The sequence below is a fragment of the Armigeres subalbatus genome, chromosome 3, assembly GCF_024139115.2.
Source record: "Armigeres subalbatus isolate Guangzhou_Male chromosome 3, GZ_Asu_2, whole genome shotgun sequence".
Classification (NCBI taxonomy): Eukaryota; Metazoa; Arthropoda; class Insecta; order Diptera; family Culicidae; genus Armigeres; species Armigeres subalbatus.
The window spans coordinates 50,067,176-50,088,285 of NC_085141.1; the positions used below are offsets into that span (position 1 = coordinate 50,067,176).

The 21,110-nt window shown below is 40.3% G+C and overlaps 1 protein-coding gene across 6 annotated transcripts; it reads left to right on the plus strand.

The window, feature by feature from the left end:
* The first annotated feature begins 501 nt into the window (after positions 1 to 501).
* On the plus strand, positions 502 to 20,439 carry LOC134219564 (dipeptidyl peptidase 9). Of its 6 annotated transcripts, none has more exons than XM_062698330.1 (8): positions 502 to 968; positions 2,241 to 3,639; positions 10,896 to 11,442; positions 11,508 to 11,702; positions 11,763 to 12,077; positions 12,144 to 12,366; positions 12,424 to 12,616; positions 19,174 to 20,439. In XM_062698330.1, the coding sequence occupies exons 2-8, from the start codon at positions 2,486 to 2,488 to the stop codon at positions 19,376 to 19,378; spliced, it is 2,832 nt and encodes a 943-aa protein (XP_062554314.1). In that variant the 5' UTR covers positions 502 to 968; positions 2,241 to 2,485; the 3' UTR covers positions 19,379 to 20,439. The 6 variants fall into 6 exon arrangements, with proteins under 6 accessions (XP_062554314.1, XP_062554315.1, XP_062554313.1 ...); XM_062698331.1 differs by having other exon boundaries at positions 2,246 to 3,639; XM_062698329.1 differs by having other exon boundaries at positions 502 to 964.
* The last annotated feature ends 671 nt before the right edge of the window (positions 20,440 to 21,110 follow it).

Genomic DNA, 21,110 nt, shown 5'->3' on the forward strand with positions numbered 1-21,110 from the left:
GAAAAATGATTAAACGTCAGCAAGCTCTATTTAACTCGTACCAAATGGTATAGACCAGTGCAAGATGACGTAGGTTGACAGTTCACAGAGCTATTTCACTAGGACTTAGTCTCCGGCGAAGCTTCTGATAAAATTGTTTGGTCATTTTATTCGCATGTAGATATCCTTTGCGATTGATTTCATGCTGAATGCAAACAATATCATTGAAATACTTGGATCACAGCAATTTTAAACTAAAAATATGAATTTTAATTTTCCCCTCATCGATTTTTCTTCTAACACCTTGTAAACAAGCTCTGTGAACTGTCAAAATAAGTGAGGTTAAGTTAGAATTTGCATTGGTCTATTATGCCAAACGGCATTGTGCCAAATAGCATTATGTCATTTGGGGTAACCCCGGTTTCTGCCGAGGGATACCCCACTTGCAAACTTGTCAGTTTAGGCCGTTTAGGCTGTCACCTCTCTGTCACTCAAAAGGACAGAATCAAAACAAAAAGCCCCAAAACGTCAGGAGGCGCCACCGTCCCCCATCAAAGTGCATCATCGCGAAAGAAAACGCCAAAAAGGCGACGAACGCGACGAACTGGATCGCAAAAAGTCTTTTCCTTTTGTCTGTAAACCGCAGTGAAAAGAGAAAGTGGTGGCGCAAGCAATCACCAAATCCCGCATCATCCGTCGATCGTCGTACTTTTTGTTGGCCGTGTGCATATTTTCCTGTTCTGTGTGTGTCCCTAAAAATAAGTTAATGGAAAACGCAACATCGTAGAAGTGAACAAACTGAAAATCCTTGGAGTGTATTGTGGGGGAACTGCGTTGACTTGATTATGGATTAAATTGGTGAAAGAATCATCTGTCAAAAAGCGGATAGTCACGAGCATCGCAGGAGAGCTGCTGAACGCGGAGGAGCATCAGCCGATAACAAGTGAACGCGGGGACGGCGGATTGGTTTGCGTGCATAATCGAAGTCTGTATGCGGAGTAGGGTGCCCCAAGAACACTCAATGTTGGAACGTTAAATCATCAAGCTAATATGTTCAGTCTGAAAACAAATTTTCGACAGAAGGCATGGACACCCATTCAGGATTATATGTTTTCTTGGCCTGATTTATAGTTTTGTGACAGAGGTTTATTAGACCCAATCAATAGAATATTGCAATTTCTAATCGATTCAAGCTCTTCTCAAGTTGAGGATTATTTTAGTTCTCAGATTTTAGTCTTATGGCTATTCGGACTACAAGCTTTATCACTTATTCTTTATTGTATACTGACTGAAATGAAATGTTATAAAAGGTGCCAAGTGCAAATTAGATGTTGTATACAACAGGTCATTCAGACTACGAGCTGTATCATATAATAACAAGTAACTTTTTATCTCCATTAAAGAGCCTTCATACATTTGATTCTCACGATGAATAGCCTATTAGTCGTTTTGCAAACATCGAGTATAAGTTGCAGAGAGCCATTCAAGCAGCTGGTTTGTACAAAATAAATTAAAAAATTCCCATAAAAAGGCGTTACATTACAATATGTAGATAGGGTGGAAGCAAAATTTAGAACTGGAGATTGTTCACAAATTTTGTAGCACTAAATTTGAAAATTGTGGATCGCCACTTTCCCCCTCATAACACTTTTTGATTGAAACGAAATGACTGGTGTTGACCTCTTTCCTACAACGTTCTAAAAAGAATGAATTCGCGAATGATTTTTGAACAAAATGTATAACAATAATTTGCAGTTTGTAATTTTATTGGGTACGATATCCTGTTGGCTTTTGCCTTGTTTTATGGCAAAATAACCAATTAGATTCAGAACAACAATAAAATGATTTAAAATGTTATGCTCCATTTATGTCATGTGCAGAGGTCTTAGTTTAAAAAAATAGTTGTCGCGAAATTCAATTTCATTCCGACTTTCTTCTGTCGCCCTATTTACTAATACGTACTTCCCCAAACACATGCGCAATTGAAAAACCATTTTCACAAGTTCTGGATCTTGGCTCTGAACAGCTTATTGAGAACAGTTTTGAATCGTTACATTTTATTGTAAGCCAATTATTTGAAAAATGTAAATATTCTACAACAACATTTAATTAATAAGTTTGTTTGAAATGATTACCGTCAAAAACAACGTTCTGATTTGGTATAAGAAGCGAATTTTAAATATACATTATTAAATGTAACTTTTTCAACATTGAGCTTTTTTGGTTTACCCTAATGTGAATTATATTTTGTTGTTGATAAGGGAAGGCGTGGATCATCATCCCGAGTGGCGAGATAGTGATACGGGTCCGTAGCCCAACGAACACAGTAGGATGTGGTTTGGCATCCATTAAGGGACTGTAACACGGCATTTAACGAAACGCAATAGAAAAACGAAAGGCCTCCGAACTGGGTGAACTAAATCTAGGTCACGTACTGCCCATTTTGTTAGCGCTGTTTGCCAATTTGGAGGAAGCTAGCAGAATTTGGGCAAAGATACGGAAGAAGATGGACGGAAGTATTGTGGGGGGTGCCGGTGGTGGAGGCACCAGTGGTCCTGCCAGTGGTTCCGGTGGACGAGATATTCGGGACAGTGATGATAGTGGCGATGAGAACGCTCTGGAGACTAATGGGCAGTCACGGTTAATGAAACTATCGGATCCTCTTATACGGAGTAGTGGAAGTGGTCAGAAGAAATCGTGGTCCGAATTGAAGTCCATAGTCAACGACATGAGACGACAGATGGCTTCGTTGGCGAGCATGTTTCCAATGAATGTTAACTTCAGAACGTTGTCTGATGGACGGACGAGAGTATATTTTCTCAGTCCACCACCCTCGAGCGGATGGGACACTGTGTTGTTCTATGCTGATGTTCCTCAAAGTGAAAAGGATAATCGTGCCCCGATGCGGCTGGAATGGAGCCCTACTTTGGAACCGATAATTTCTCATCTATCTACGAGTAATTCACGTGAAGTGCAACTGCTTCTGGAGCGGAAACGTTTGTCGATATGGGGCATCACTTCCTATGAGCTGCATAAATCGAGTGGAAAGATAGTGTTCCCAGCATGTAATACCTTGTACCAGTGCTTGGATACTGGCTATGGTGAGGGAGCATTGTTTCCATCAGAACTGAGAATCTTCCAGCGGTCAGCTGCCATAGATCCACAAATTTGTCCACAAAACTCAGATCTCGTGGCGTACGTATGCAATGGGGACATTTGGGTTGTACATACTCTTAGTGGCCACAGCGAGCGATTAACCTACGCTCATGACGGTAGAAGATCGTTTGCTGAAGATCCCTTGACCGCTGGAGTGCCCTCGTATGTCATGCAGGAGGAGTTCAGCCGCTATCAGGGTTTCTGGTGGCAACCTAACAGTGACGACAAAATCTATAGAATAGTTTACGAGGAGGTGGATGAAAGCGACGTCAGTCTGTACACGTTCCCATCATCGCAATCCGTTGGCGGAGACTACGAAGAGTATCGCTTTCCACGGGCAGGATCACCGAACGCAAAATCAAAACTAAAGTTGGTTCAGTTTCGCCTTTCGGAGTCGTTGAAAATCGTCGACATCTGTATTAAAGAACTGCAGTGCCCGTTGACGTATGTGTTTCCCTGGTTGGAGTACATCGTGCGGATTGGCTGGACACCGGATTCAAAATAGTAAGTAATGGGCTGAGCATAATGCAATTAAACGTAGAGTCGGCTTGACTTAATTGTAATTGTAATTTTTATTGGGTACGAAAAATTTTTAGTTTACACTGTACATTAAGTCAAGGAAGTCTATATATATGGATAATGCATTGGAGCTAAACAAGATTTAACTAAATTTGTGAAGTGTTTATACTACTCTTCTTAAAGCATTTTAAATGCGTATATTCTATCTTCTCCTTTAACTTCTAATGGTAATCCGTTCCAGCATGATGGTCCGAATACTAAAACACTTTTCTCGCTGGATGTTGTGTATCGAGGTATGTTAAATCCTCTTTTACGTTGCTGCTGTGATCGTTGTAGGTGTTGCAATAAGTATTCTGGGAGTGTTTCGTCGAAGGCCTGCTTCATGAAACAACAAATGCGATACCTGTAGTTGGAAGGAAGATCGTGTCCAAGAATAGTAGCCCGTACATCAGCGGTTAAATCTCGACGACGAAGGTTGTGGACGAAACGAATCGCCGATTTGAAGCAGCGATGGAGTTGTTCTCGGAGTGCGGCTGACATACCAGGATAGTACACCACGTCACAGTAGGTGAACAATGGTACCACCACGGCTTGCACTAGTTTGCGTCGAGTCGGAAGAGAGAGCACTGCCGTAAAACGTCGGAATGTCCTCAGAGTGCCATATACTTTTTTCACCACGTCATTCACCTGCTGCGTCCAACTCAGGTTACAGTCCAACTGTAGTCCTGGATTAGTTACACTGTTACAAACTGGAATCCTTGAGCCACTGAATACGATGTGTTCTTCCGGAACAACTCTGCCCGTCTTACTAAAAACGATCGCTTGCGTCTTCTTTGGCTTAGAGAATAAACAGTTTATCTTTGACCACCCGACCACCGCTGCAAGGTCTGCGTTGCTGCTTCGTACAACATTGTTGTACAAATTCACATGGGTAAAATGTTGTTAAGTTGCAACATGGGTTTTCCACTTACCCCATCCTTCTAGGGTAAGTGGAAAAACAACTCCTAATTTTAAAATCTATTTCCATAAATTTCAAGCGACCAAAATGGTATGAATTACCACACAGTTGGTGCAAAATTGACTGTTTTTGATAACCCATTTTGACTGAACGCATTTAAATCATTTAAACTGGTTTTACACTAATTCAAACATGCACTATCGATTTTTCCTTTTCCACTTCCCCCAGTGTACCTTATTCAGTTTGTTTTCCAGTAGCTGATGATTGACACAATTAAATGCCAGCTTAAAGTCGACAAGGACCATGACCGTGCAGTGGTTGTTATCGAAACTGTTATAAATGTCATGTACTACCTTGGTAATGGCAGTGGTCGTGCTGAAGCCCTTTCGGTATCCAGATTGATAAGGTGCTAGTAGTGCGGGATTAGCATTATTGAGGTATTCGGTAATTTGATCCAACAAGATCTTCTCCAAAATCTTGGAACGGCAGGAAGTCTTTTGGTTGAAAAGGATTGGAGGTTTTGGGTATAGGCGTGACTATGGCTTTTTTTTTCATATAGGTTTTAGAATCGATGATGCTATTAAAGAGGTGTGTCAAAAGTGGTAGGATAACATGACATAACAGTTTTATGAAGGATACCGGGATTGCATCCGAACCGGTCGCATTCGTCTAAATTTCATATAACTTCAAGCAGACACAGACAGCGTTGGCATCGGTGTGACGATCATGGCACCATGATCAATATTTGTGCTATGTCGGGGTTCTGCCGCTGCAACAATGGGGTTATCGATCTGCACTTGACGATGACCTTCAGCAAAGAACTGGTTTATCTCATCCGGAGTCAAATCGTTTACACAAATTTAGCTGTTTTTGAGTTGTTGTGTACCCCTCTCTTCGCAGATTGTACCAAAACTTCTTAGCAGGCAAGTTGAGATTGAAATGTTCTTCTGAATAACGCTTCTTCGCTGCAGAAATGTGCGAGCTTGTTATATTCCGCTTCCCTACATAATCCTGCCACTGTACAACAGCGCACGCCCTGTTCGAGTTTCGCGAAAAAAGAGGATAGGCAAGATCTCTGTGCACAATTGCTTGTTGTATTTCATTTGTGATCTATGGTGTACGCCGATCACGAACAATAATGAACCTTTCAGGAGCGTGCCTTTCAAGCAGGTTTCTCAATTCGGTACTCAACAGATTTGACTTGGTACTTGAATCGATGTCTGCATAGAAGGCTCGCATATCCTTGGCTAGAAGATCCGCTTGTAGTTGCAGTTGATCTATGTCTTGAATGTTTCGTACCCGGATGGTCTGTGCAGCAGGTTTCTGTACCCGGATGTTGGCGAGAAAATACACCACTTCGTGATCAGAGATTGTGTTTGCTGTAGTGGTTTTGGATTTCATTACAGAATCAGGAGAATGTAGCACTGATATCAGTAATGCGTGTAGGACCAGTTGGAAAGATTGCAAGATTAAACACTGCGTTTATTCGCTGGAGGGCAGCCGCATTTGCAGTTTGTTGAGCTGCAGCAACATTGATGTTGAAGTCTCCCACAACATACATACGGTCGAAACCAAATTCCAGCAGGTCCAATAGTAGCTCCTCGTAGACTTGACTTAACTGTTGGTTGGAACTAGACGGGTTATACAAGACAACAACGCCTATGTAGAGTTCGTTAATTCTTGTTTGTACTGCAAGAAATTCAATACGTCAGGCGATCGGAAGTTCTGAATTTTGAGAAGATTTCATAATAACAGTAGCTTTCATTCCTTTCTTGACGTATATTCCTACTCCACCACATGTCCTTGTTCCTCGACCCCGTCTGGAGGGCAACGTGTGCTTGATGAAATTGTATCCCGGAACACGGATAGGACCAGCCGGAGAAGTGGACTTGAGCTTGGTTTCAGTTGTAGCTAAAAAGTGGTATTGATTTTTATCGAGGAGAATTTTTACACCATCGCCTTGAACACCATAAGGCCTCTGACGTTGAGGTGTCCGATGCGAAGGTTTGATAGGCTAAGAAAATTATTTTGAGCTTTTTAGTGGAATGTTTTCACCTGTCATAAGACGAGTTTATACAATCCCATTGAATTCCACCACTTAATTGTATCTTGACAGATACGTATTTCGACCTCAACAGTAAGGCCGTCTTCAGTGTCTCGTACCAAGTCGAGTCAAGTACGAGACACTGAAGACGGCCTTACTGTTGAGGTCGAAATACGTATCTGTCAAGATACAATTAAGTGGTGGAATTCAATGGGATTGTATAAACTCGTCTTATGACAGGTTTGATAGGCTGTTTCTAGACATTTTACTATAGTGTATCTGATCGGCAGTGAATTTGTTTGAATCCTCTCCTGCTGGACAGGACAGAAAGTGTGCAAAAGCCGGCATCGAGCGGCTACCTTCTACCAAAGCTGTGGCACCACCAACGAGCTGAGAACCGGCTTCATAGTACTGGGTAAGATGCGCCATCGTGTGATTGGGTGGCAGCCAATCAACGCAAGGATGTGCAAGCTGAAGATTTAAGGCCGATTCTTCATCTATAGCATCATCAACGTGCACTGCCCACACGAAGGGAGACCCGATGACGAGAAAGAAGCGTTTTACGCACAGCTGGAGCAGACATACGATGGATGCCCACTGCGGGACGTCAAAATCGTCATCGGTGACATGAGCGCACAGGTAGGAAGGGAGGAAATGTATAGACCGGTCATCAGACCGGATAGTCTGCACACCGTATCGAATGACAACGGCCAACGATGCTAAACTTCGCAGCCTCCCGCGGAATGGTAGTCCGAAGCACCTTCTTTCTCCGCAAAAATATCCACAAGGCCACATGGAGATCACCTAATCAAGAAACGGAAAACCAAATCGACCACGTTATAATCGACGGTAAATTTTTCTCCGACATCACGAACGTCCGCACTTACCGCAGTGCGAATATTGAATCCGACCACTACCTCGTTGCAGTATGCCTGCGCTCAAAACTCTCGACGGTGTACAACAGGCGTCGAAGTCGGACGCCGCGGCTTAACATTGGGCGGCTACAAGACGATAGACTAGCCCAAGAATACGCGCAGCAGCTGGAAGTGGAACTCCCAACGAAAGAACAGCTAGGCGCAGCGTCTCTTGAAGATGGCTGAAGAGATATTCGATCCGCCATTGGTAGCACCGCAACCGCTGCACTTGGCACGGTGCCCCCGGATCAGAGAAATGACTGGTATGACGGCGAATGTGAGCAGTTAGTGAAAGAGAAGAATGCAGCATGGGCGAGATTGCTGCAACACCGCACGAGGGCGAACGAGGCACGATATAAACGGGCGCGGAACTGACAAAACTTGATTTTCCGGAGGAAAAAGCGCCAGCAGGAAGATCGAGACCGTGAAGAGACGGAGCAACTGTACCGCGAGATAACACATGAAAGTTCTATGAAAAGTTAAACCGTTCACGTAAGGGCCACGTGCCACAGCCTGATATGTGTAGGGACTCAAACGGAAACCTTCTTACGAACAAGCCGGAGGTGATCCAAAGGTGGCGGCAGCAATACGAAGGACACCTGAATGGCGATGTGGCAGACGGGTATGGTGATGGACCTGGAAGAACGGGCGCAGGGCATAATTTTACCGGCTCCGGATCTCCAGGAAATCCAGGAGGAGATTGGCCGGCTGAAGAACAACAAAGCCCCTGGGGTTGACCAACTACCAGGAGAGCTATTTAAACACGGTGGTGAGGCACTGGCTAGAGCGCTGCACTGGGTCATTACCAAGATTTGAGAGGATGAAGTTTTGCCGCAGGAGTGGATGGAAGGGACGAAAATCGGACGACTGCGGTGGGCCGGGCACGTAGCCAGAATGTCGGACAGTAACCCGGTGAAAATGGTTCTCGACAACGATCCGACGGGCACAAGAAGGCGAGGTTCGCAGCGGGCAAGGTGGATCGATCAGGTGGAAGATGTCTTGCGGACCCTCCGTAGACTGCGTGGTTGGCGTCGTGTAGCCATGGACCGAGCCGAATGAAGAAGACTCTTATATACCGCACAGGCCACTTCGGCCTTAGTCTGAATAAATAATAATAGCATCCCAGCCTTCCCCTTAGTCAAAAATTGACTTTAAAGTCCTTTTCAAAGGTTGGTCTAAAATTGCATAAACCTGTTTGTGGATTACATTACAATAAAAATTTGGATTTCTGTACAGTGATACACGTACCATGTTGTACGCGTACAGCAGCAGGATGACACACATATTTTTTTACCATTCGCTGTGTTACTATTGTATTATCTGCGTTACATACAGATTTTTCTTACAAAATAATAAAAATTTATTTTCCATTTTTACATGACCTGTAAATATATTAATAAAATGTAAATACATACTTCGTTAAAATCCGGCCTTTTGCTGATTATTTTAAACATTTTTATTGTTGTTTAAAACACACTTGGTGAATTTTCGATTGATGTAAAGAAACACTACTATCTGTAAAATTGCTAAAAAGTTAATTTGTCGTTATCAAAATTATTTTACCAATATGTACAGCTTTTTTATGATTATTGGGATGGACAAAAATCGCAAAATCCCTATTTACGCCCAAAAAATCCCTATTAAAAACGGTTCCCGCTCCAATCGTGGAAATTCTTCGATATGCAAAATTTTCTAGTCTACCAGGCATTGTCCGCTGTCTTACAAAATATGTAAGTATTTATTTATTATTATATTCTTTATTATCGTGATTTAAAAAAAAATTAGTGTACAATCTGAACATTCTTCGGATTTTAAAGGCGTTTTCCTAACTTTGTAGATCTTTGCTGATTTAAGGATACTCCAAAAGGATTTCTCACATTTTCTGATATCCCATTTTCTTAGATTCTAGAGCTTCGATTGGATCATTGCCATGACCTTAACTTTACAGAATATCTTCAGACACGTTTTACTCCGTAAATCATACAAGTTCTTAATATTCCCACATTCTTTAAACCCTCCCGGGTAATCAAATACTTCAGATTCAGTTTGACAATTTCAATTTTCGTTGATTTTTTAGTACATATACGGAAATGGCGAAATGGCCTAGATTCTCAAAAATATTTAAACCTCCATTCTCCAAGTTCAGTAGACCCTCTAGAGTGTCCCAGATTTCTTTTTTCGGCTCTGGACCATTTTTTTAATCCAATTTCTTACGAATGCCATAGCTTATCCAGAATTTACAGATTCATCATGTGGTAATGCGGGACATTTTCCGGGCAATTCGGATCAATCAGGCTGAATCCAGGACAGCTCTGCATAATCCGAGAAGTCTGGACACTTTATGTTAAAATTAGTAAAAGGATTGATGGAGATATCTGTGCTGTTAAGTATTTCTTACACAAATAAATTTTCTAATTCTTTTTGATCGATAATCAAATATAAAACACTTGATAAGTGTTCTTGTAGGCGATGAAATATTCATTTAATTGTTGGGAAATAATTAGTTTAAAATATAAATAGAAAATATGTTGACGTTTCCTTTTTATAAGAAATATTTACAAGAAACTAAGAAAAACGATCAGCGTTCCAGACTTGTCTGAAAATCAGATTTCAAAAAAGCTGATAATGGCAAAAGAAAATCATTTAAGGTCATCAATTATAACCAGAACAAACAGTTACAATATTTTACAATATGCCTACTGAACGTATCATTTAGTAAATTTAGTGAAATGATGTGGCATATAAATTTCTAAAATAAGTAGTTTGAATTAAAATGGAATATAAAAATATATCGCCGACGAACACGTTAATTGGTCGCTTTCATATTCCAACAAGAAAAAATACATTTTTCTTATTATGTTTTAACGTCAATGATGGGTAGTGACCGCAACCAGATGGCGCCATTGTTTGCGTTACTAGCATTGCTTGCATTCAAATTTGCTTTGCACTGTACCTGTAACGTTGTATACAACGGGCGCAGAGCAGGGTACGTATCAGCGTAGAATCATCATTGCTTGGGTAATACCACCGTGATTCTGGGTGACAGATATATGATTTTATGTTGTACAGTGATTTTCGCATCATATATCTGTCACAAGTATTAGACGTAGTTTACGTCAAAATATCGATTCGATACACTTTTCTTAATCAGCGGCGATAAATATTTCCCTACAAAACTGTGTATTACCGCTGAGTTCTTGATATATTTGCGTGTTGAGCCAACATTTCATACTATGCTAATATTACCTTCCGTGACCCTATCAATTATGTCACATGTGTTTACGTTATTCAAACAAACCATTTCTGCATGCTCTATTTTCCGCAGTATCTGGGCGCAGCTGCTGAACCGTATCCAGCAACGATTGGATTTGGTGCTGATTCCACTGGATAACTTCTGCGAACTGTACAGCAGTTCGTCACCTTCTCCTATTGGAAGTAGTGGGCAACATGCGCAGTCTACCAACTTCACGAGACCTTCATCTTCCAACGACTACTGGAAACTTCCGCTGGACCGTTCGACCTATCCCCTGCAGGTCATCTACTCGGAAACCTCCAAAAACTGGGTGAACGTTAACGATGTGCTACAGTTTCTCGAAATAACGGACAATGGAGTCACGTTCCTCTGGGCCTCGGAGGAAACAGGCTTTCGGCATCTGTACTTGGTAACCTCTAGTCTTGCTGCAAGTGGCAGTAGCAATGGTAGCAGTTCTAGAAACAATCACACTGTCGATAATACTAATAGCAATCACTGTCATCACATGGATACCAGCGTCGGAGCGGAAAGAATCAGCAATAGTCACTTACATCAGCATTATAATCACACAAACCTGGATGGCTCTGGAAGCACGCTGGTACCCCGCATTGTGAATAAGGTCAAGTAGTGGGTCTGATGTTACTCAATCGACCATTCTAACTTTTGTTTTGTACTCATTCACAGATGGCACTAACCTCTGGCGATTGGGAGGTGCTGGGACGAAACGTTTGGTTTGACAGGCTGAATCAGTTGGTCTACTTCATGGGTCTTCGCGAAACGCCATTGGAAAAACATCTCTATGCCGTCAATTTGCATAAACCGAACTTGCTACGGTTGCTCACCGTTCCTGGATACTCATTTACCGTAGAGTTCAATGATGTATGTTACGTTATTTCCACTTGATTACGCAGTTGTAATTATCCCGCTTTTTCCTCACAGAACTGCACAATGTTCCTGCAAACGTACTGCAACATCCAGACGCTACCGTCGTGGGAGATGATGCAGGTCAAGCAAACATGTCTCAACGGAAGTGTGTCCGGCCTGGAGCTGACTTCAATGGGATATTTGTTCGAGGGTGGACCGTCGGAAAACACTCAATTCAATCCAACGATTTACAGCCCCCGGTTGGCGTCCGGTGAAACGATTCATGCTATGGTATTCAAGCCGCACAATTTTACGCTGGGTGTCAAGTACCCCACGGTACTGAACGTATACGGCGGACCGGAAGTTCAAACCGTTAGCAACACCTTCAAGGTATGTGTGTTCCTTAGACAAGTTAATAAACGAATCCTAACTATAATTGCAATTCCATCGTTCTAGGGTATGCGACAACTGCGGATGCACATGCTGGCGGCCCAAGGCTACTGCGTAGTCTGCGTAGATTCGCGAGGGTCCAGGCATCGAGGAGTGCAGTTTGAGAGTCACATTCGCTGTCGGATGGGTACGGTTGAGCTGAACGATCAGGTTGAAGTGCTGAAGCTAATCGCCGAACAGCTCGGATACATAGACATGGACCGGGTGGCGATCCACGGATGGTCCTATGGTAAGCGTTCAAAATGTGATTGCTCTCATCCTGATTACTGAGTACGTATTCTCATAGGTGGCTATCTGAGTTTGATGGGCCTGGTGCAGTATCCGGAGATATTCAAATTGTCGATTGCTGGTGCGCCTGTGACCAGTTGGGAGTTCTACGATACGGGTTACACCGAACGGTACATGGATCTTCCGGAAAATAATCGATCTGGTTACACGGCGGGATCGGTGCTTAATTACATCCACAAGTTTCCCGATGAGTAAGTATTTTGGTTTTGTACGTACATCGTTGTAAAAATTAGGCATACGAAAGTAGAGGTTGATTTGAAACTGCCTATTGGAATTCATTGGCCTACTCCATAACGATGTGGAGCGTGACAATATGGTCAAAACAGGAACTCACAGCACGGAATCTAACCTTCTGCCGCCGAAGAGTCACGTCGATCTTCTCCCAAATCCGTGCTAGGATTGGTTGCGTGTTTACAAGCACCGTTGCATTCGTTGCGCGTAGGCGTCGTGAGAAATCGTAGAGAAGGCTAGTTTCCCAGGTTGGAACGGCTTACTCTCTTACGCCAACGAGAAAGTTCGTGCACGCATTTTCCAGAACCAAATATCGTTGCCAGGCCGAAACCTTGGCTCATCTGGAACTTTAAGGCCTTTGAAAGCTTAGTCATACATTCGTAATTGTTTTAAAACCACATACATTAAAGATAACATATCACAGAATAAGGGTGTCCTACGAAAGGCTGAAACACATAAGGCTGAATACTCATATGACTGAAATTTCGAAAGGCTGAAAATCTCACAAGGATGGAACTTTTAAAAGGCTGCTAAATTATCAGAAGGCTGAAATGTGACGAAACTCTGAAATCGGTGGGATGCAATGACAAGTTGAGTGGTTGAATAGTGAATAATGAATGAAGAAACGAAAATAAAGAATAAAGAATTGAAAATAAAAAAAACAAGAACAAAGAATTAATAATAAATTATAAATAATAAAGAACGAAAAACCAATAATAAAGTAGAAAGCAGGAAGAGAAAATAGGAGAAAGAAAGAATGAAGAAAGAATAAAATAATACTAACAAGGAAGAAGGAATAAAGAAGGAAAAAACCCTGATTAATCCACCTAGCGGTGATGGTGCCTTTCTCGTACATTATAAAAATAGTATTTTGGCCATTACTCTTGATCCCATAGTCCGATCTGGCCAATTTTCAATAGGAAACAATGGTAGAGTATCCTGCGACGAATGCAACTTGTTGCGAGTAAATCGGTTAAGGATAAGTGCCTGAAAAATGAGTGACATTTTTTTACTCAATTTTTCTGTAAAAGAGTGGTATTTTGGCCATAACTTCCGAGCCCATTGTCCGATCTGACCAATTTTCAATAGGAAACAATGGTAGAGTATCCTGCGTCGAATGCAACTTGTTGCGAGTAAATCGGTTAAGGATAAGTGCCTGAAAAATGAGTGACATTTTTTTTACTCAATTTTTCTATAAAAAAGTGGTATTTTGGCCATAACTTCCGAGCCCATAGTCCGATCTGACCAATTTTCAATAGGAAACAATGGTAGAGTATCCTGCGTCGAATGCAATTTGTTGCGAGTAAATCGGTTAAGGATAAGTACCTGAAAAATGAGTGACATTTTTTTTTTTTGGGTGCGCACAGACACACACACACACACACACACACACACACACACACACACACACACACACACACACACACACACACACATACACACAGACATCACCTCAATTCGTCGAGCTGAGTCGATCGGTATATAACACTATGGGTCGGACGGAAGTAGACGGAAGTAGAAAGAAGGAAGAAGAATGAAGGAAGAAGAAAGAAAGGAGCCAGAAGGAAGTAAGGAAGAAGAAGAAGGAACAGGGAAGAAGAAATAAAGACGAAAGCAAGAATAAGTAAGCAAGGGAAAGGAATGGGGAAGAAGGAAGAAAGAAGAAAGATTGAAGAGGGTAGTTGGAAGGCAGAAGAATAATAGAAAACGAATAAGGAAGAAAGAAAAAGGAACATGGAAGAAGGAAAAAAATAAAAGGAAGAAGAAAGAAAGAAGCAAGAAAGAATAAAGAAGAAGAAATAAGAAGGAGAAAGAAGAAGAAAACAGCAAAAAAGAAGGATAAAGAAACATGGGAAAAGGAGGAAGAAGCAGGAAGAAAGAGGTAAGAAAAAAAGGAGATGATAGAAGGAAGAAAAAATGAATAAAGAAGAAAGAAGGTTGAAAGAAGGAAGAAAGAGAAAGAAGGAAGAAGAAAAAATATAGAAGGAAGAATGAAGAAAAACAATGAAGAAGGAAGATGGAAGAAAGAAGAAGTCAGTTGAAAAAAGGAGAAGGAAGAATGTAGAAAGAAGAATCGGCTTACTCCCTTATGCGAACGAGACAGTTTGTGCACGCATTTTCCAGAACCAAATATCGTTGCCAGGTCGAAACCCTGGCTCCTCTGGAACTTTAAGATCTTTTGAAAGCTTAGTCATACATTCGTAATTATTTTGAAACCCCATACATTAAAACAACATATCACAGAATTAGGGTATCCTACGAAAGGCTGAACACATAAGGCTGAATACTCATATGACTGAAATTTCGAAAGCCTGAAAATCTCACAAGGATGGAACTTTTAAAAGGCTGCTAAATAATCAGAAGGCTGAAATGTGACGAAACGCTGAAATCGGTGGGATGCAATGACAAGTTGAGTGGTTGAATAGTGGATAATCAATGAAGAAACGAAAATAAAGAATAAAGAATTGAAAATAAAAAACCAAGAACAAAGAATTAATATTAAATTATAAATAATAAAGAACGAAAAACCAATAATAAAGTAGAAAGCAGGAAGAGAAAATATGAGAAAGAAAGAATAAAATAATACTAACAAGGAAGAAGGAATAAAGAAGGAAAAAAGAAAGAAAAGGAAAAAGGAATAGGAGCGGAGCAATAAGTAGGAAGAAAGAAGACGGAAGTAGAAAGAAGGAAGAAGAATGAAGGAAGAAGAAAAGAAAGGAGCCAGAAGGAAGTAAGGAAGAAGAAGAAGGAACAGGGAAGAAGAAATAAAGACGAAAGCACGAATAAGTAAGCAAGGGAAAGGAATGGGGAAGAAGGAAGAAAGAAGAAAGATTGAAGAGGGTAGTTGGAAGGCAGAAGAATAATAGAAAACGAATAAGGAAGAAAGAAAAAGGAACATGGAAGAAGGAAAAAAATAAAAGGAAGAAGATAGAAAGAAGCAAGAAAGAATAAAGCAGAAGGAATAAGAAACAAGGAAGGAGAAAGAAGAAGAAAACAGCAAAAAAGAAGGATAAAGAAACATGGGAAAAGGAGGAAGAAGCAGGAAGAAAGAGGTAAGAAAAAAAGGAGATGATAGAAGGAAGAAAAAATGAATAAAGAAGAAAGAAGGTTGAAAGAAGGAAGAAAGAGAAAGAAGGAAGAAGAAAAAATATAGAAGGAAGAATGAAGAAAAACAATGAAGAAGGAAGATGGAAGAAAGAAGAAGTCAGTTGAAAAAAGGAGAAGGAAGAATGTAGAAAGAAGAATCGGCTTACTCCCTTATGCGAACGAGACAGTTTGTGCACGCATTTTCCAGAACCAAATATCGTTGCCAGGTCGAAACCCTGGCTCCTCTGGAACTTTAAGATCTTTTGAAAGCTTAGTCATACATTCGTAATTATTTTGAAACCCCATACATTAAAAACAACATATCACAGAATTAGGGTATCCTACGAAAGGCTGAACACATAAGGCTGAATACTCATATGACTGAAATTTCGAAAGCCTGAAAATCTCACAAGGATGGAACTTTTAAAAGGCTGCTAAATAATCAGAAGGCTGAAATGTGACGAAACGCTGAAATCGGTGGGATGCAATGACAAGTTGAGTGGTTGAATAGTGGATAATCAATGAAGAAACGAAAATAAAGAATAAAGAATTGAAAATAAAAAACCAAGAACAAAGAATTAATAATAAATTATAAATAATAAAGAACGAAAAACCAATAATAAAGTAGAAAGCAGGAAGAGAAAATATGAGAAAGAAAGAATAAAATAATACTAACAAGGAAGAAGGAATAAAGAAGGAAAAAAAGAAAGAAAAAGGAAAAAGGAATAGGAGCGGAGCAATAAGTAGGAAGAAAGAAGACGGAAGTAGAAAGAAGGAAGAAGAATGAAGGAAGAAGAAAGAAAGGAGCCAGAAGGAAGTAAGGAAGAAGAAGAAGGAACAGGGAAGAAGAAATAAAGACGAAAGCACGAATAAGTAAGCAAGGGAAAGGAATGGGGAAGAAGGAAGAAAGAAGAAAGATTGAAGAGGGTAGTTGGAAGGCAGAAGAATAATAGAAAACGAATAAGGAAGAAAGAAAAAGGAACATGGAAGAAGGAAAAAAATAAAAGGAAGAAGATAGAAAGAAGCAAGAAAGAATAAAGAAGAAGGAATAAGAAACAAGGAAGGAGAAAGAAGAAGAAAACAGCAAAAAAGAAGGATAAAGAAACGTGGGAAAAGGAGGAAGAAGCAGGAAGAAAGAGGTAAGAAAAAAAGGAGATGATAGAAGGAAGAAAAAAGGAATAAAGAAGAAAGAAGGTTGAAAGAAGGAGGAAAGAGAAAGAAGGAAGAATAGAAAAGGAAGAAGAAAAAAATATAGAAGGAAGAATGAAGAAAAACAATGAAGAAGGAAGATGGAAGAAAGAAGAAGTCAGTTGAAAAAGGAGAAGGAAGAAGGTAGATGGAAGAATGTAGAAAGAAGAAAAAAGACGTCAGAAGATAGAGAAACGATGAATGAAGGAAAAGAAAAAGGAAGTATGAAGAAAGAAGGAAAAAGTAAGACGGATGAAAGATGAAGAAAGAAGAGATAAAGATGAGATAAAGAAGTGTAAATAACAATTTTTTTTTTATTCATTTATTTATTTGTTAGGCACTCTGTGTTACTTGACCGCTACTGTGCCGAGATCTACTGTGGTATTCTACTCTACAGAATCCACATAGAATCTATTTTTAGACTTCCATTACCATTATTATTGTCGTTGCCAGTCCATCTCATCGTGAGTCCATTGTGTCCGTTTGTCTATGTCGTGTATTCAATGATCGTTGCATTGTTCGGTTGCCATTAATCCGGGTAACGTTGGAGCAATGCCTCCGAGAAGAACAAGTTGTAAAGTCGTCATCAGGCAGCCGTGACGGTAAGGCACGTACCCCGAACGCCACCGTATGGGCTGCGGATCTGGCGACTGACGAGGGTTTGGTGGAGGGGCTGGGAATCGAACCCATGACCATTCGCTTGTAAGGCGAACGTGTAGCCAACTACGCTACGGGACCCCACTAAATAACAAAAATATAGAAGCAAGAATCACCAAACCAAATGCAAGAACCAAGAACAATAAATAAAGTCTTGTTTCTTTCTATCCTATACTTCCGAATTTCTTGTGCAGTACGGACAAAAAAATGAATAAAAAAAAACAAGGAGTCGCAAAAAGAGTTCGGTTTATATCCGTGTGTTTCCTCATTCACATTCGAGTTTCAGCCTTTTATTATTTCAGCCTTATGTAAGATTTCCACTTTTTCTTCCTTACGTGTTCAGCCTTATGAGTTTTCAGCCTCACGTGGAAGCCCCCAGAATTAATCATTAGCTGAGAAATGTTGATATGAAAATCATATTCCAAACTTAGACGTACTACATGTTCATGATAGAATTAGAGGCGAAAGTATAGAATTGATAGTTCCGTTAGGATACGGCAGGCATGAAGAATGTTTTTATAGAAGTCGATTTGAAAGCGAGCGGAGGGCAATATGGGCGCATATCAAACGACCTTCCTTCTGCCAAGCTCCCGTATGAAGGGGAAGGGCAGAATATCAGTGTGGAAGCTGATATATCTCCACTGACAAAAGGAAGGTGGTTTGATTTGCTCATATCCCATCGCGTGCGGAAGGATTTACTATCGACGAGTACTGTCTCCAAATTTCTAATATGACATCAGCATCTAGTCGAATAGAATTTTTATTGCACAGTTCTGTTTTCTCTGTTCTGCGTGAAATTAGGGTACTTCACGGTACATACTTCGATTTTTAATATTTAAAGGTGCTTTTACTAAAATCTCATTCTAAATCTTCTACAACCTGTTAAAACATCCTTTACTTTGTCATAAGACATCGTCTAAACATTCCACTAAAAAAGAGCTAAATAATGTTCTTGATCCTTTACTTTTTGAACGTTGGGATTATTCTATGCCTTTCCCTCTAAAGCAGGTGAAGCAGTCGCTTAACAAGAATGCGGAGCCAAAAACATTTCATTACTTGAGATACCTCCGTGTCTTCGACTTGCCGCCAGAGACACGTGATAGAGGCTTATCGATGGCACTCGAACAATATGGGAAAGTGAAGCGTTTGACAAGATGAAAAATTCCCGCGTAATCTGACTTAGGGCATATGTACATTGGTATTCGTGGCATCGACCTGGAAGAAGAAAGCAAAGAACGAAAAAACGGGTTATATCTGGAATTGTTGTCTGGAAAAAAAAAACTGCTTGGAACCAAAGGATAAAGCAGTTTCGGAAAACTTGAACCTGATCGGAAGAAAAGATATTGAGAACGAACGCAAAATGGAAGATAAAGCGAGTGCAGTGGAAGAAGAAGCGGGTACCATCAGCCATTGACTGCCTCGTAGAATTATGAAGATATGACGAATGCCGATATATCTTTTTACAAATTTATTCGAAGGGAGAAAACTCCACTCAACGTACCATTATTGAGAAATAAAATTTGAATAGTAGCTTGCCTTTGCCTTCTCAACATCTACACTTGTTCATTCTGCTCTTCCTCAACAGAGACAACCGTCTGCTGATCATCCACGGTTTAATCGACGAGAATGTCCACTTCTTCCACACATCACAGCTCGTCAACGGACTGATCAAGGCGAACAAACCGTACCAGCTGCAGGTCTACCCGAACGAGCGTCACTCCTTGCGCAATCTAGAAGCCAGCAAGCACTACGAAACCAAGTTACTGTCATTCTTGCAAAACCATCTGTGAGTGTCCCTGTCTGATTCCGTTGATAGCGCCTCTCCTGGTTCGCCATCGAATCACAGTGCGTCCTCTCCTATCCACTGCTTCCGATTTCTAGTCCGTAACATCGTGCTTTCCTTGTGTAAGTGTTGTCCTCGAAACAAAACGAAAAAGAATCTAAGGAAACAATCGCTTGTTGTAACGTAAAAGTTTTTGCTCGTGTAATTTGTTAAGAGATCAACAATCGACCGCACTGTGTACTCTCGTATAAGCAATCTAAATACGTTTACTCTAGTAATAGTGCCCGTTTGTTAAACTGTTGAACCGCTTTCGACTGAAGCATCCGGCGAACGATGTAACCGCAATCGACTGAAGTGATAAAGGTAACTATGCAGCATCATACCAACACCTGATACAAAAGTGGTGATCCACAGGCTCATTAAGTCAAGTTCACATAGATTTTAAAACCATTCATTCGTTCGCTATCACAAAGAGGATAATATCAACCAAGCATGCCGCAAAACGATATTAGTCAGTCATCCAGTCAGTGCAACGTCTTATTCGTGTTTTAGCAATCGTATAGAGGAGGCATCTGAATGAAATCGAAATTATATACATATTACTATGCAAGATATGTAAAGCGAACGTCTATTTTACTCCAAGCAAAAGAAATTAGGCAATACATTGTAACGTGTTCTTTATATGTGTAGGAATCATTTATTTTTCGTTCATTTTCCTAGCTTGTGTGACCAACAATGAAAAACATGATAGAAGATTTTCTAGCGACGCGGATTGTTTATTTTGTTTTTTTTTTCTCCTTAGAATTGATGATTTTATCTAATTTTAGTAGGAAGACAGTTGAGTACTACATAATTGTTATTTAGGGATCATTTCGTTGACTTCCTCTCAGAAGCATATTTTTCTAAAAAGGAAATACGGCGAAAGTTATGCGTACAACAAGTAGAGCGATTTTGGAAGCATCATAAGTGCTGAGCTGGCGTGAGAAAGCAAATTTAAATAATGAAACTCATCAGTAGGAATAACAGCAGATCGAAATAATATATTTATTGTGCACAAAAGTATAAAAATGCTTGAAAGTCCGACCCTTTCTGTATGCCGAAATTTCCGCTATAAGATACTATTTATGTTCCAGGTTCAACAAGTCAGGTTCATGACTTTGGATGAGTTTCTGCAATTGGAATGGAGAAAAATTGTTTTGTAATTGATTTTCAGAACGGTGAAATGATTGTAAGTAGGATTTTAGTACCCAGCAGTTGTTTTTCTGCTCTCGTCGCCTTCGGACTTTAAATTGCAGGTCATTTTTGTATGCATCTATAGCAAGAAAGAAACAGAAAGAAGGAAGAAAGAAGATCGAAGAAAGAAAGAAGATATAATACGGAAAAAGGAAAAATGAAGAAGAAGAAAGATGATAAGTAAAGAAGAAGAAATAGGGAAGAAGGAAAAATGAAGGAAGATTATAAGAAGGAAAAAAGAACAAGGAAGAAAGATTGAAAGGGGCTTCCAACTCCAAGAAAAAAGAAGAAAATGAAATAACAAATAAGTAGGAAAGAAGAAAAACAAAGAAGAAGGGAAAAGTAAAAGGAAGAAGGAAAAAAGAAAAGAAGATGGAAAAAGGAAAAATAAAGAAGAAGGAAAAAGGAACAAGAAAAGCAAAAGAAAAAAAGGAAGAAAGAAGATATAAGGAAGATAGTTGAAAGAAAGAAAAAGGAAGAAAAAAGAGGGAAGAAGGAAGAAAGTA

Coding starts and splice junctions, on each gene's coding strand:
- LOC134219564 (XM_062698330.1), top strand. CDS start 2,486: ATGGACGGAAGTATTGTGGGGGGTGCCGGTGGTGGAGGCACCAGTGGT. Junction 3,640..10,895: donor TGGACACCGGATTCAAAATA/GTAAGTAATGGG, acceptor TATTTTCCGCAG/TATCTGGGCGCAGCTGCTGA. Junction 11,703..11,762: donor TTACCGTAGAGTTCAATGAT/GTATGTTACGTT, acceptor TTTTCCTCACAG/AACTGCACAATGTTCCTGCA.